The sequence below is a fragment of the Bos taurus genome, chromosome 2 (assembly GCF_002263795.3).
Source record: "Bos taurus isolate L1 Dominette 01449 registration number 42190680 breed Hereford chromosome 2, ARS-UCD2.0, whole genome shotgun sequence".
NCBI classification, from domain to species: domain Eukaryota; kingdom Metazoa; phylum Chordata; class Mammalia; order Artiodactyla; family Bovidae; genus Bos; species Bos taurus.
In genome coordinates, this window is record NC_037329.1 from 84,724,617 (window position 1) to 84,742,066 (window position 17,450).

General features: G+C 37.2%; 1 protein-coding gene across 2 annotated transcripts in view; it reads right to left on the bottom strand.

Annotated features, from left to right (window-relative positions):
* Positions 1-8,779: 8,779 nt before the first annotated feature.
* HECW2 (HECT, C2 and WW domain containing E3 ubiquitin protein ligase 2) overlaps positions 8,780-17,450 on the bottom strand; it is a 446,473-nt gene continuing 437,802 nt past the window's right edge. For both annotated transcript variants that reach the window (XM_024981178.1, XM_024981179.2), the window contains one exon: positions 8,780-16,670. In XM_024981178.1, the coding sequence (XP_024836946.1) occupies positions 16,559-16,670 (112 nt within the window). In that variant the 3' untranslated portion in view covers positions 8,780-16,558. The remainder of the gene's footprint in view (positions 16,671-17,450) is intronic.

The following is a 17,450-nucleotide window of genomic DNA, read 5'->3' on the forward strand; positions in this document are numbered from 1 at the left end:
TGAGAGTGACTTTTCCAAGTGAGGTGAGGGCTCAGCCTAGAACTGCAGACTGTAGACCTGTCTGGGCCACCCCTGAGAGAGAGGACTATCCAGAGAGCAAAATCATCTGACTATTGTTCTCTCCTCTCCCACCCCGGTCGTTCACTGAAACATTACAGGAAGCCCAACAACAGAGCAACCATGAACAATGGAGAGGATAGGAGAGCCCAAAGGCCAGATGGCAAGGCAGGCTGAGCCCCCAGAGGTTGCAGCACCAGGAGTCCTGGTGTCACCCCAAGCTTAGTGTTTACTTCTCCCCAACCGGCCTGGTCATGTTTATTCCCTGGATTGCCTGAGGTCATTTTGGGTGAGAATTAAGAAAATCAGGAATGATTTATCACCTAAAGAAATAAGATTTAGCACAGAACTAAGAATTCCAAACCAACAGCCAAGGTTTGAGAAAGAAATTTAAGAGAAAGGAATGTACCTGCTTTTAAAAGCTGAAATTTCTGTGGCGAGACTATCTAAGTACACAGGATTTAAGTTTTGTAGTGAAATGACAGGAATGTTCTAAATAAAGCATGGCAATACTTCTTCATGCAAAATGCTAAGTATATATCATTTCATTTAATTCTTACCACCTGCCTTGAGGTCACCGTTATTATTCTTGGTTCTCATGTGAGGAAGCTCAGGCTCAGAGAAGTTGAATGACTGGCTTAAGGTCATACAGCTAGAACTGCAGACACAATTTGAACTCAGATGACAAATCCAACGTCCTGCTCAGTATACTGCACTGCATCCTAAGTAGTAGGTTACTTGTTCTCATTTTTTATTCCCCTTTGTGTCCCATCTTCATGACTCATTCTATTATACAGATGAGTTTTTAAAAATATTTTATTTTCCTTGTTTATTAGCTGGAAAAATTTTTATTAAGAGACATTTACAATCATCCATTCTTTAGTTCCCTGCAAGTACAACAAAGTTTATTAGGAAAAGTCAGAATAAATTAAATCTGTAACAACAGCTTACAAAATAATGAGTTTGTATTACTATAGCAAAAAGCTACTTACCTGGTATCTAACTTCTAAGAAACAGGAAGTATGCAAACAACTCTTCTGAGGAGCAGAATAGATGTTACAACAAGCATTCATATGTGAGAAGATTCACTTTGGTGGTGATTATGTCTTTTATGTGTACTCTGTAATTATTTGGGATGTTATAAGACTTCAATGATAGGATACTGCAGAAGCTTTCCCTCTGATCTTCCAGTGACTGACTGCTCTTCCACCTCCAGTTCTCACCTGTCCATTGCTGCGCCCTGTTCTTTATAGCACTTTTTATCATAATTAATAATTATGGATTTATTTGCTTACTACCTCTCTTCCTCATGAGACTGTAAACTCCCAACAGACAGGAATTATGACTGCTTTATTCATCAGTGTTTCCCCAGCACCTATCATGGTGCCTGGAACATAGTAGCAATTCAATAAATGTTGATTCGATGGATGGATAGACGGATAGATGGACGATGGGTGGATGAATGGAGGGACAGACGTGTGAATATTCCCAGTTGCCAAAGATTTGAGGAATTGTAATCTGTTACTATACCCAGTTGGTAATCTGGCCCAGAGAAGGCTGGATAACTTTTAGGACCAAGGTAAGTCAGTCATCCTTTCCCTAAAAATAGGCCTGAGAACTGGCAGTAAAGAACTTTGAGGCCAGTATACTGGGGTGGAGAGGAAAGGGAAGTCAATATACTAAGCATTTGCCAGGTGCACAGCAATGGGCTCAATACATATTATCTCATTTCACATAAAAGTACTGCATGAGAAAGGAAGTTTTTCTATTTTACAAATTAAAAAAGTGAGACTCAGATTGGTGAGATTACCCAAGGTCATTAAACAGAATACAGAGAGCCAGAATATGGACCTTGATTTATCATATGTCAAAGACCATACATTTTTCCTTTTAAAACAAATTTGCTTTCTTTAAAACATTTTTTAATTGGCCTGTAACTTACATATAAGAATTGATCCTATTTTAAGTACATAGCTTGATAAAATCTAAATATATATATACATCCTGCAACCACTATCCAGATAAATAACATAATCCAACTTGATTATTAATAAACATTAATTTATTTAAATAATAGTTCCTCATTCTGAGATTGCCTTTCTCTTCATGTGGGTGTTAAAATTTATTATATTTTATGATAATAATTGTAAGAGTGTATGATACTTGCAAATTGTTGTTAGCAAATGTACAACTCCATGTAAAGTTCATAATGCTAAATCATTTCCCTGCCCCCACTAACCACATTTTTTCTTTTGGGTTGCATATGGGGCTGAGTTTTATTGCTACATGAGACCCAAGTGGGAAAGCCACTGTTTCACACCATTCTCTAAAACCTGGTAATTTTCACTCTTTTATTCAAGAATAAGCCGAATGTTCTCATCAACATCCTATTTATTAATGTAGCAAGAATGTTTGGTGAGTTTATGATAGTGATACATTATTATTAACTAAAGCCCATGCTTTATTCATTTCTCTTTGGTATTTAGATGAGGTCCTTTTTCAATTCCAGTATCCTATCCAGGGGAGAAGGCAATGGCACCCCACTCCAGTACTCTTGCCTGGAAAATCCCAAGGACGGAGGAGCCTGGTAGGCTGCAGTCTATGGGGTCGCTGAGGGTTGGACACGACTGAGAGACTTCACTTTCACTTTTCACTTTCATGCATTGGAGAAGGAAATGGCAACCCACTCCAGTGTTCTTGCCTGGAGAATCCCAGGGATGGGGGAGCCTGGTGGGCTGTTGTCTGGGTCGCACAGAGTCGGACATGACTGAAGTGACTTAGCAGCAGCAGCAGCATCCTATCCAGGATACATACCATTATGTCTCATTAAGCTCCTCTTTGTGTGACTATTTCTGTTTCTCAGGGTTTTCTTGGTTTTGATAACCTTGATAGTTTTAAGAAATACAGGCCATGTATTTTTTATAATGTCCCTATATTGGTTGAACTGCAGTTATAGGTTTGGGGAAGACCACAGAGGAAAAGTGTTTTTATCATATCATATCAAGGGAATATACAATCCACATGATTTACGACCACTGATATATTGGCTTGATCACCTGGCTGAGGTAGTGTTGGTCAGGTGGTTTCACTTTAAAGTTTCTCTTCTCTCCCTTCCCTATTCTGCACTGTGCTCTGTGGAAGGGAGTTATTATGAGCAACCAACATTTAAAGGTGGAGTATCTACATAAATTACTTGGAATTCTCCTACATGGATGAGTTCTCTCTTCTTCATTTATTAATTATTCAAGTATTTATTATCAATATGGACTTATGGATATTTATATGTGATATTTTAATTCAATACTACTTTTTTTGCTCAAATTGTTCCAGCTGTTTTGGTTGGCTCCTATATCCCTTTGACATACTCCTATTGCAGGTCTTTTTTTTTTTTTTTTTTAGTATTTCCTTACTTTCCAGCACTACAAGATGCACCAGGCTCATCTTGTATGTTTCCCAGAGTCAGTAAGTGCTAACTTTAAAAATATGATTTTAAATATATATGATTTATACCTTAACTAAGGACTTTAACTCAGGACAGGTCAAAGTCAGCTAGGAATCATTAGTTTACTAGTGTGTACGTGTACAACCATCACCACACCCGAATTGTGTGGCTGGTTAGAAAAGATCTGTGCATATACTCCCACCACAAAACTACTGGCATTCTTGCTTGGTTCCAAGATTCAGACAGCCTATTATCTTCATTCCTCCTTAAACATCATTTTGAGTGTTATAACAGACAGTTTAATTGCAGATGAGAGAAAACAAACCCAAACATTTTAGCTCCAAATCATCAGTAGTATTGTATGAGGAAGAGATTCTGATGATATAGACATTGCTTTTCAAACCGACGAGTGCATACCCCAAGTTACCCAATGTCTGGCCAAGGAACAGACAAAATTAAAGTGGTAATGTACTGTGTCATCACATTTCTTTTATATCTGGGGCAGTGGGCAAGCAGTTGTTATTAAAGCTAATGGGAAAAATTCATATTTTCAACTTAAAACCAAGTCTGATGATATATAAAAGTTTTACTTGAAAGTAAATGAAACATACATATGATTTTGTGTTGGTAGAGCTGACTTCAAGCTATGTTTCCATATGTGGAGCATCCTCTATCACTACTGGTGATTTGATGCAACATTTAAGAAGTATTGATATGGTTTCCTGATTGAAACTGGAATAATAGTAAATCTTCCCTAATTGATGAATAGTTCTGTAGCAAACTTAAAATGGTTTGTTCTGTTGTTTTGTCCTGTGAGAGGTAGGGAGACCAAGTGTTGGTAGTGTCATGATGAGGTTCAAGAGTTTGGGTTTGAGTTCCATTTTCCAATGCCAACTAAATACCAGATAGACATGAATTATTATTATGTCCAAGAATGTAGTGTTGCAAGAGGTAGTATTTTATAACAATATTATAAATTATCAAAGAAATATATATTTTACAGAGATTTATGGTTTGGAAATTGCTGGCTTTTCCTTTTTGTTCATTACTGACATCAGCTAAACATCTTTTGACATGACTTATAATAACTGGGCAAATAAAATATGTGAAATTCATTTCTATCAATATGTATCTTTATTAGATACATGTATCTTTATTAGATATTCTCATTTCAACTTCATTTCAGTTCAGTCGCTCAGTCGTGCCTGATTCCTTGTGATCCTATGAATCACAGCACACCAGGCCTCCCTGTCCATCACCAACTCCCAGAGTTCACTCAAACTCATGTCCATCGAGTCGGTGATGCCATTCAGCCATCTCATCCTCTGTCGTCCCCTTCTCCTCCTGCCCTCAATTTCTCCCAGCATTAGGGTCTTTTCCAATGAGTCAACTCTTCTCATGAGGTGGCCAAAGTACTGGAGTTTCAGCTTCAACATCAGTCCTTCCAATGAACACCCAGAACTGATCTCCTCCAGGATGGACTGGTTGGGTCTCCCTGCAGTCCAAGGGACTCTCCAGAGTCTTCTCCAACACCACAGTTCAAAAGCATCAATTCTTCGGCATAAGCTTTCTTCACAGTCCAACTCTCACATCCATACATGACTACTGGAAAAGCGACAGGCTTGACTAGACAGACCTTTGTTGGCAAAGTAATATCTCTGCTTTTCAATATGCTATTTAGGTTGGTCATAACTTTCCTTCCAAGGAGTAAGCGTCTTTTAATTTCATGGCTGCAGTCAACATCTGCAGTGATTTTGGAGCCCTCCCCCCCAAAATAAAGTCTGACACTGTTTCCACTGTTTCCCCATCTATTTCCCATGAGGTGATGGGACCAGATGCCATGATCTTAGTTTTCTGAATGTTGAGCTTTAAGCCAACTTTTTTACTCTTCTCTTTCACTTTCATCAAGAGGCTTTTTAGTTCCTCTTCACTTTCTGCCATAAGGGTGGTGTCATCTGCATACCTGAGGTGATTGATATTTCTCCCGGCAATCTTGATTCCAGCTTGTGCTTCATCCAGCCCAGTGTTTCTCATGATGTAATCTGCATAGAAGTTAAATAAGCAGGGTGACAATATACAGCCTTGACATACTCCTTTTCCTATTTGGAACCAGTCTGTTGTTCCATGTCCAGTTCTAACTGTTGCTTCCTGACCTGCATATAGGTTTCTCAAGAGGCAGGTCAAGTGGTCTGGTATGCCCATCTCGTTCAGAATTTTCCACAGTTTATTGTGATCCACACAGTCAAAGGCTTTGGCATAGTCAATAAAGCAGAAATAGATGTTTTTCTGGAACTCTCTTGCTTTTTCCATGATCCAGTGGATGTTGGCAATTTGATCTCTGGTTCCTCTGCCTTTTCTAAAACCAGCTTGAACATCTGGAAGTTCACGGTTCACGTACTGCTGAAGTCTGGCTTGGAGAATTTTGAGCATTACTTTACTAACGTGTGAGATGAGTGCAATTGCGTAGTAGTTTGAGCATTCTTTGGCATTGCCTTTCTTTGGGATTGGAATGAAAACTGACCTTTTCCAGTCCTGTGGGCACTGCTGAGTTTTCCAAATTTGCTGGCATATTGAGTGCACCACTTTCACAGCATCATCTTTCAGGATTTGAAATAGCTCAACTGGAATTCCATCACCTCCACCAGCTTTGTTCGTAGTGATGCTTCCTAAGGCCCACTTGACTTCACATTCCAGGATGTCTGGCTCTAGGTCAGTGATCACACCATCGTGATTATCTTGGTCATGAAGATCTTTTTTGTACAGTCCTTTTGTGTTTTCTTGCCACCTCTTCTTAATATCTTCTGCTTCTGTTAGGTCCATACCATTTTTGTCCTTTATCGAGCCCATCTTTGCATGAAATGTTCCCTTGGTATCTCTGATTTCCTTGAAGAGATCTCTAGTCTTTCCCATTCTGTTGTTTTCCTCTATTTCTTTGCATTGATTGCTGAGGAAGGCTTTCTTATCTCTTCTTGCTATTCTTTGGAACTCTGCATTCAGATGCTTAAATCTTTCCTTTCCTCCTTTGCTTTTTGCTTCTCTTCTTTTCACAGCTATTTGTAAGGCCTCCTCAGACAGCCAGTTTGCTTTTTTGCATTTATTTTCCATTTCAACTTACTGTTACTCCAAAGTTTATTTTGGTTGACAAATGCTATATGAGTCGACCTAATATCTGTTTAGAAGAAAGTATCTATTTAAAGGGAAAAAATGTCATTAACTGGTAACATTTTTTGATCAATAAATAGAGGAAAGTATGAAAAAAACTTTTTTCCATTCCTTGATAAAGGGGTTAAATGCTTTCTTGGTAAAGGATGAAATTTTTAAAAAAATCAAGAAAGACTTCCTGTAGGTGATTATAATGAATGTGGGAATTGTGCATTGTTAACAGAAAGGTCCGTCTAGTCAAGGCTATGGTTTTTCCACTGGTCATGTGTGGATGTGAGAGTTGGACTGTGAAGAAAGCTGAGAACCAAAGAATTGATGCTTTTGAACTGTGGTGTTGGAGAAGATTCTTGAGAGTCCCTTGGACTGCAAGGAGATCCAACCAGTCCATCTTAAAGGAGACCAGTCCTGGGTGTTCGTTGGAAGGACTGATACTGAAGCTGAAACTCCAATACTTTGGCTACCTCATGCAAAGAGTTGACTCGTTGGAAAAGACCCTGATGCTGGGAGAGATTGGGGGCAGGAGGAGAAGGGGACGACAGAGGATGAGATGGCTGGATGGCATCATTGACTCGATGGACATGAGTTTGAGTGAACTCTGGGAGTTGGTGATGGACAGGGAGGCCTGGCGTGCTGTGATTAATGGGGTCGCAGAGTTGTACATGACTGAGTGACTGAAGTGAACTGAAAACATTCACCAAGTGAGTTTCAAGTTTTCTTAAAAGAATATAATGAAGGTAGATAAATGTATCATAATGAAAGCACAGTGAGGTCAAAGGTTATAGAGAGAACATTATGACACAATAACCATTTAAGTCAGTGTCATAGGTCAATCTCTTGCTCTTCTCTTTCAATGACAATATCAAACTTCAGTTAGTTATAGAAGATGAGTCTTTGCTTTAATTGCTCTTATGTGATATAGAAAATTCATTTCTAGCTTAAAATACATGTTTAATGGCACATCTATTTCATGAAAAATTGACATAGATTCTCAACTTACATGAATGAACACAAATTGGTTTTCAAAAAGAAACTGGTAAGCACGCATCATTTTCAAGTATATCATTTAGTGACTATCTACCCTTCCAGCATATATTCGCCTTTCCCCATATTTCCTATTAATTGCCATGTCTCAGTAGTATTTATTTGGTCATTTCACTTATTTTACCAGCCAGTCATAAAATAACATTACAGAGTAAATCAAGTGTTCCAAACTGGAAGACCTGCAAGGTAAATTCAACCTACAGACTTATTTGCTTTGAGCCACCCAGTATTAAGGGGCTGCCCTGATGGCTCAGTTGGTGTAGAATCTGCCTGTAATGCAAGAGACCCAGGTTCGATCCCTGGGTTGGGAAGATCCCCTGGAGAAGGGAATGGCTACCCACTCCAGTGTTCTTGCCTGGAGAATTCCATGAACAAAAGCCTGGTGGGCTACAGTCCCTGGGGTCACAAAGAGTCGGACAGGACTGAGCGACTAACGCTTTCACTTTCACCCAGTATTAAAGAGACCTAGAAATACTACAATTTTAGAAATCTAAAGTTTTAGATTTCTGTGTTTCTCCTGATAAATAAACACTGACCTAAATCTTTCAACACTGACCTTAATTTCATGTGAGTAGAATCTGCTGGAGCAAAGTATTACAATGCCTCCTTTAGGCAAACCCACCATTTTCTATTGCTTACACCCAGCCAGTTGCACTCAATAAATAGACCCAGCCAGATGCTTGTTTTAATATTGTTTTACTTGTCTGGCCCCGGTAGGCTTGTGAATATGTGACCCCTCAATTAGACTGACGTGGGTGGTAGTGGTGGTGGTAGTGTGCATACGTGGTTATGAAATGAGCATTCAACCAAGATGGTTTAGCAAACAGTCTCAACTCATGCGAGTTAAGAGATTATGATTTGTGTTAATTCATTCCTTTAACATTAATTTATGCACTACCAAATAGTAAAATAATCTTTTAGGGATAAACGAAGATTCCTAATTATAAATATCATGAAAAGAGAACTTCCTGTATCCACAAAGCTGCATACTAATCCCATGAGACCTTTATCCCTACTTTGCTCTCTTTCCTCTTGAGTTTTTTTCCTCCCCAAATGTATCACAGAAAAATCATAATCTATTTTTTTAAAGAAGATTTATTTTGGATTAAGTGATTTCATGATGCAACATGGTTTTAAACAAAAATAGAGATCAGTATGAAAATAAAACAAATTGTACACATAAAATATCTTTCCCTCAAAGCATTTCAGAATCATAAAAAAATACAACACAAAAGTCAGGGGTTCAGGTAAGGATAAGAATACAGACTTTCCAGAAAACAAACAAGTCTACATTTCAGAGTCCCAGGCTCCATTTAAGATCACCCATGATTCATTTCTAGGATGTCAACAGTCTGCATTATTTGCTTGGAGAAAAAAAGATGAAATTTAAATATAAGGTGAAATGAGAGCTGTATAATCTCAATGTCAATAGCAAATACTTCCCATTATTGTTCTCTATTAAAAGTAACATTGAATAAATATGAGGCTTAAATAAACTCAACAAAAATAGAAACATAGCTACTAATTGTGACATGGTGTAATAGACACAATGGGTGGAATTTGTGAAAAGAAATTTGAAGGCTTAAAAAAATACACCACCTGTGCTCCACTGAAATCTTGGACATAAATGTGGCTTTTTCTCTTTTTACAGAGCCTAAATATTAAAAAGTAGTCATTATTATAAAATTAGATTAATACTTTCAGTAAGAGGCAAGAGAGATGCATGTGTCTTTATTCATTTACTTTGGAATGCCTGCATCCCTATTATAAAAACATGTGATATTATGCACTTTCCAACATATTAACAGGCTCAAATTTTACTTATGATACCATATAAAGAAAAATAGGTTGTAATACCATCTTTTAGTGCATTAAGGTCCTAAAAGAACATTCAGTTTTGTGTGTTTCCTGGTTAGTCCTTCCAAGGTATTTCTTGAACATTATCCATCCTTTCTTATAGAAGGTGATAGTAACCAGAAATAGTTTACTGATTCCTTAGCTGCATCAGTAATATTTGATTCAGCCTGAATCATACACCATACCTATCAACACTGCTCAGGGTTGTAATATCTTAAAAGAAAATTGGATAGAAAGATATCACCTGCCCAAGGCCACTCCACATAAAAATTTCATGTATAAGTTTACTTTTCCTATGTTTCCCAGAAACCATACAACGAGGGCCTTCCAATTCTGCTGAACTTGATCGTGAAAGCCAAATAAACTACCTTATAGATTAAATCTAAGCAATGTATTTCAGACTTGATTAATTTCTTGAAAAATTGGAAATACAGATTAGGTCTCTATTTGCAATTCAGTAACCCAATTCTTAGGCTTTTTGCTTATACATGACCAGGGAACACATAAGTTACCATTAGAAACCATGAAAAATGTTTTGGAAGTGACTGTAATGTCAAAGAATGTCTGCTAAAAAACAAATTAAGCAAAAGAAAGGTGTCAAGCAACGTGTGCTCTCTTTTTTCCTAAAGTTCAATTATAGGAACAACAATTAAGTTAAAAGTAATCCACAACACAATTTAATGCTAAATCATTGGATCTCCTAATTAAGCTATGGTTAGCTTTAATACTTTTGGACTAAATTCTGTTTTGCAATACAGAAAAATGTTATCACCTTACTGAAGATAAGGGAATCCACCAGGTTGATTACCTAGCGGTGCTCTCATTGGGCAACACATAATTCTTTTTCTCTAAGTCAGAAACCAAAGTATATGTTTCTACCCACAGCCAGCAAGCCATAAGGTGATCCTTTCACCCTTAACTTTCTCCCTGCAACAGTGCTGTTGACTGTTCAGATATGGGTAGGGCACGCATGTTCAGCATATCCTTGCTGCCAGCTCCTTGGAATGCAGTTACCACTCCTGAATCCTGACTGTTGGTCCATCATTAGCATTACATTCTTGGCAGTGGTGGGGGAGAAAGCAGCGGGGGGCGGGGGGTTGGGGTCACCACTACTGGTTCCATCTTTTCTGATTTTTTTGTTTCTATCATCCTTCTAGTGGGCAGCAAGTGGTTGGCCATAAGCCACGGTTTAGAAAGCTTGATGTCTCTGACATCCCTTTGCTTCCATGTGAGACAGGCAAATCTAGCCAGAAAACACAATCGAATTAGAAAGGCAATATCGGCTTCACAAAATTAGAACCTAAGTGAAAGTGACATTCTCATTAATTTAAACTCAATTTTATCGAAGTAAGGTGTCTGTGTCTAAGATTTAGAGTATTTTCACTCATCAATTAAATGAGAAAGCAGGTAAGAACACAAAAGGGCCTGAAAGTCGGATTCAGGTTGAGGGTGAGGCCACAGTCTTTATTTGCATTTGTACTATGCAGTGTGATAAGTAGTTTGTAATGATGGTGTAGCATCATTTCATCTTCAATGGGAGTTTCCTAAACTGGGTTGGATTGGACAGACTCTTCATTATCAGATGCTTGCCTTAGTTAGAAGTGATCAAGTCATAATTTGTGCAGAAAGAGGAAAAAAAGTTGTATCAATGTGAGGAAGACAAAGAGGAGAAGAACCTGCAGTGGTCCCTTCACCCGTATCGCTGGAACTCAGCTATCAGGGTTTTCTAGATCCATCCTTGTTTAAAATTCAAAAGTAAAATCAGGCTTCTGATTAAAGTGCTGTTTCATTATTTTGCTTCCAAATAATATTGGAGAAAACTAAACTTACTATAATATAGAAATCCACCAAAAGCCATCAAATTTTGCATTTTGTTTTTAATTTCTCATAATATGTAGTAAAATGGAAACATTAAGGATATTGGGAGTTTTTTCTATGAATATGCTAATTTTTTCAAAGATTTTTCAGAAGGTGTCATGTTTTTAAGAGTGTTTGAAAAAATGAGAGTTTGGGTAGACAAGCAGCTTGCAAATTTCAGTGAAACTGGAATAGGCTGGTATACATATTAGTGTCCACATTTCTCAAGATGAAACCTGGAACTGTAGCTGTGAAGTACTGAAACTGATCTCACAAGCCACCTGTGAAAATCAGCCTCGATGCAGACAGGACTTGATACCTTCCACTCCACGGAGTATGTGAAGATCAAGACAAACTAAGCACCCGAAAGCACTGAGAAACTCTAAAGCACTGTTTAAACATATTCCACCATTACTGTTAATCATTTGAATGAAGTTTTTTAAACTTGATTGTTATACAAGAGAAAAAAATTTTCCTTCATTTATTACAGATCTTTTTCTTAATTACAAAGTAACAGATGCTAGAAAAGTGCAACCACACTTCTTTGGCCAAGATCCATTCATTTTTTTTTTTTGCACAAGGAAAACATTTTGACCCCAGAGGTGGATGGGCTCAGGAATTGGGATTTTTAACACTGCAAAGCAAAGGTATTAGGTTGGTGCAGATGTAACTTTGGTTTTGCATTTCTGAACTTTGCCATTTGATGCTGGAATACACTCTTAAATGTGGTTATGTTATACATCATTTTAATGTGCATTTCTTGCTTTATGTTTTTTTGCTAAGGAATTATTACTTGCTGTTTATTTTATATGTATTTTAGGCTATGGAAATTATGTTACACAAAAGGTAAATTCAAGCAATTTTCTTATTTGAGTTCAAAATGGGTGGTAAAACAGTGGAGACAACTCGCAACATCAACAATGCATTTAGCCCAGGAACTGTTAATGAACATACAGTGCAGTGGTCGTTCAAGAAGTTCTGCAAAGGAGACAAGAGCCTTGAAGAAAAGGAATGCAGTGGCTGGCCATTGGAAGTTGACAACCAATGGAGAGAATCATTGAAGCTGATCCTCTTACAACTACATGAGAAGTTGCCCAAGTCAAAAATTCTATGATCGTCTGGCATTTGAAGCAAACTGGAAAGATGAAAAAGCTCAGTAGGTGGGTGCCTCATGACATGACCACCAATCAAAAAAACCCATCATTTTCAAGTGTTATCTTCTCTTATTCTATGCAATAATGAATCATTTTTTGACCAGATTGTGACATGCTACAAAAAGTGGATTTTATACAACCAGCAATGACCAGCTCAGTGGGTGGACCAAGAAGGAGTTTCAAAGCACTTACTAAAGCCAAACTTGCACCAAATAAAGGGCCATGGTCACTGTTTGGTGGTCTGATGCTGGTCTGATCCACTACAACTTTCTGAATCCTGGTGAAACCATTACATTCAAGAAGTATGATCAGCAAATGGATCAGATGTACCAAAAACTGCAATGCCTGCAGCCAGCATTGGTCAACAGAAAAGGCCCAATTCTTCTCCATAACACCCAACAGCAGGTCATACAACCAACGCCTCAAAAGTTGAACAAATTGGGCTACGAGGTTTTGTCTCATCTGCTGCATTCATCTGATATCTCACCAACTGACCACTACTTCTTTAAGCATCTCAACAATTTTTTTTTGCAGGGAAAATGCTTTCCAAGAGTTCATCAAATCTTGAAGCATGGATTTTTATGCTACAGGAATAAACAAACTTATTTCTCATTGGCAAAAGTGTGTTGACTGTGATGGTTCCTATTTTGATTAATAAAGATGTGTCTGAGCCTAGTTATAATGACTTAAAATTCAGGGTCCGAAACCATAGTTACTTTTGCACCAACCTAATAACACCATAGTGCAGATGAAAAGAAACAGGGAAACTATTGAACTTCATTGTGTCATTTTGGGATAACTTGAAGATCCTTGGGTTGGTCCATCATGGTTCAGTTCCCCACCTTCACACTTTAAACCCTGTGTGTAAATGCACTCCAGGCTTCCATGTGCATGCATGTGAGCACGCTTAGCTGTATCTCTTTTGTGACCTCATGGACTGTAGCATGCCAGGCTCCTCTGTCCATGGGATAACCCAGGAAAGAATACTGGAGTGGGTTACATTTCCTTCTCCACTCCATTTCCTTCTTCCACACTTGACCAGTATCATCATACTATTATATGCCATTAGGTATCAACAGAAAGAGCATTTATATGATTTTTTTTAGCCACAGTATCTCCCACATATGAAGTCGTCACTGGAACTCCCAGATGGAGCAAGCTGTTCTCTTGATTGTAGAACATATCAAATTTTACTTAAAATATTTTCTGAACCTTGGTATGTATTCCACTAGACTGTAAGCTTCTTGAGGACAGATTTTGAATCTTGTAGCTCAACCATCAACCATAGCAGCTGGCACAGAGTGAATGCCAATGCCTCTTCTCTCACCTAAGAGATGTCTGCATATATTTGATGTATCATGACTGTCTTTTATAAAAGGGTATACTATATGTATCATTTATGAGCATTTTAAAGAAAACAAGACCAGACAGCCAAATTATCTAGGTTCATAGTCCAGAAGAAAATATTTATGGATATTTCTATTTGTAGAGTATATTAAAGTTGAATTTATTCTGTGGAAATGTTATTTAATGTTTTAAATAGTTATTATCAGATTCTTTTGTGTATACAAATGAAAAATAAGAGATCCATTATCATGGTATTCTGATGTGATAGGTACATCTTGGATAATTTCCAATTCTGAGAATGGTAGCAATTAATGATTATACTGGTATTTGGAAAGAAATAATTAAAGAGATATATTTTATTTCAAATCTCTTACCTAATAATGCAGAATATGACAACAAAGTGTCACAAACCAAAATTCAAGCTAACGTGGTCTATGAAAATAGTTTTGAAAGAAATGCTGTATTATTGAAACCTATCAGCTGCTTAGGGAATGCCAGCTCTGAAACATTTTATATACCATCAAAAGTGTGTTTTTAAAAAAGTATGTTATACTATTTTCCCTTATAATGAAAAAAATACAAACAAGTAAAAATAGTTTGTAAAATTAAATATATACTTATATTCATGATAAGTAAGTACAAACTAACATTTCCAGTTAAGATTTTTTTCTTTCCTTTCTTTCCAATACAATACACAGATAAATCTTTCCTTACTTCCAGATTGTTGTAACCTTTGTTCCCAGAATGTTTCTCCACACTGCAGTACCTGCCTTTAGTGTAGGAATACAGTGAGTAGTATTCCTCTTGAAGGTCCCCATAGTAAATGTAGTTTAACCAACAGAGTAATCAGTTCTTACCATCATCAACCATCTATGAAAATCATGCATTTGACCTCTATAAAACGTAAGATTGCTAACACCCTATAACAGGAATTCCATGGCTACTATAAATGTTTTGGGCAATGCCTGTGATACCATAGGCTGGCAAACCAAATGTTTAATCCAATGCTTTTATTACCCTCAATTTAACTTCATCATATCGAACATCTGGTTAGTTGTGGCCATAAGTCAAGAAATAAACCATGATGGTGAGTAACCCCAAAGTAATAAAAATGAAAAACACCCTCTGATAAACTAAGCAGAGACAATGCTAGTGATGTCATGCAGTTTCTGAGATATTATAGAAAAACTGTTTCTTAATATTGATAAGAAAATTATGCATCAGTGAAAATGCAGGCTTAGAAATATAGTACTGAGACTTTCAATTTGTGATGTCTTCACTGATGAGGGAAAATGGAATTCTTATTACTAAAGAGAGCTGATCTCTTGGGTGTTGCTGATGGCTCCCTAACTGAGCTTAGTGTTTAATGATGCTGTACAAATAAAAAGCAGTGGGGGAAATACGAAATATCTGTATTAAATGCCATCCTGTAAAGTATTTGATGGATGGAAGAGTCTAATGCATTTTAAATAAATGCATATCATACTATCACATATAGTGAGTCTTAAAAAATTATTACTTAGATGCACAGTCCTTGTAGTGGTAGACATGGCACTGTGAAGAAAGTTTGATTTAGAAGCTATTTTCTATTATACTTGTCAAGTGATGGAGTTGTTGTTAGTCATATTATAATGTCCCTTCAACTTTGGTACATTCAGTGCAAAATATTTTGGGGAATTTTTTGTACCTTTATAAAAATAAAAGGCCCTTTTGTTCCCTTGAGAGTGCTTAAAAGGATACATACAAGCATGATGCCCGAATAAGCATGGTACATGAAAATGGAACAGATGGTACATATAGTATGATAGGTAGATTCTTATCTACATCTTAGAGAACATAAATATAATGAAACTATAAAAAATAAACAGAACTCACTGTGTACTTTTTTCCTGATACGCTGTGATTAATTGCTAATTATTTTAAAATTGTTTTCATGCATTATAAAGCATAAAATCTGTCATTAGTAATTCATTGTTTAACAGTTTGTCTTCAGCCATAATTACACACATATCACTTTGCATATACATTGTCACAGACCACCTTATTGCAAATCTTAAAGGTTACCTCATATTGACTTGGTTTCATTTTCCACTTGTGTCCCATGAAAGCTGAAGCCTATGGTACACACCATGCAGGTACTCATAAGCAAGAAAATGAATATCCTGTTACAACTGAGGGCTTAAATGAATGTATTTTCAGGAAATATATTTGTTTTTATTATACTGTTTAACTTGCACTAATTTGGAGATTGGGCCAAGTGCTGTCAGTTTGGCTTGAACCATGTTCAAAGGTAAGTTTCATGATTCTCCTGAGTCTCTAAAAGTTACCATGGAGCTGATCGTGTACAGGTTCATCTTTGTCTTGGAACATAACAAATGGAAAAAAGTTTGGCAGTCAAGAACTGTTGATTGAAAGACTGTTGGGTGGTTCCCTGGGCATCAAGCTCACCCAAATCCTTCCAAGAGGATCATCATCACTAGCCAGTACCCAAATGTGACAGAGCATCCGTTCCTGGAAAATAACAGCATTCAGCTTTACTCTAATGGAAGCGACTCCTGAAACTTCCAACGTTCAGCCATTCTTCAGGAAGGCAGCTTCTGGAATTGCCTGTCTACACAGAGCTGGACATTTTGCCTCCAGGTCACTCAAGTCCAAAGGTACTGGTCTCTTCAACTGCTGTCAAGAGTTTTTCATAAAGCATGGAGAAGGATGGGTATGGAGGGAGATCCAGACGGTTAAAACAAGTGTGAGCTCTGCAAACAGAAGAAGCAGTACAGAGTTCAGAATGCTTTGAGTGAAATGAGATCCTTTCTTCTGGTGTCTGTGCATGCTTGTCTTTCATATTCAAATTGGTTTGTTGCCAATTTTCACACTCCTTTTGGAAACACTTTGAAAATGTTTTGACTTGAACAATTCAGAACTGAATTCTTTTAAGGGAAATAATATCTTTAAAAAATTTTTCTTTACATTTTCACAATCATTTAAAATCCATATGACATATATATTGCTATTTGTTTAGTTGTCTAGAATTACAAAGACAAGTTTGTATTTTTATTTCTCTTTTGATGTTAGGTTGTTGTTTGTTTTTTTTTTTCCCCTAAAAGTCATGAAGGTAAGCTCTTGCAAAGTAATTTGTTTTCAGAGTTGGCATTTGCCTGAATGTTTCTTAAAAAGTCAATGGTTTTGCATTTTTTCATTTTGTTGGTCAAGGAAGAGCACTGAGTGTCTCTGAAGACCTCATGGCTTAGAGTTTTGGGAAATTCCCTGGCTGGACTTTCCTGTCATAGTCAGTAGACCATTGTTACTTCTTTGACTCCTGTGCTATAATCTGATTTCTCCTAATTCATGATGCAAAATAATGGCCATTTAAATCATTATGTTACATTCTTTTTTAGAAATACCTCCCCTTTGGCCAAGATAGGAAAAAATATGCTTTCCTGTTATTTGCACCTGAATCACAATAAAAAAATAGACAGCCTCCAAATAGCACATCTTATCAGGAAGCAAATCTGCACTTTTGACATGAAATAGGA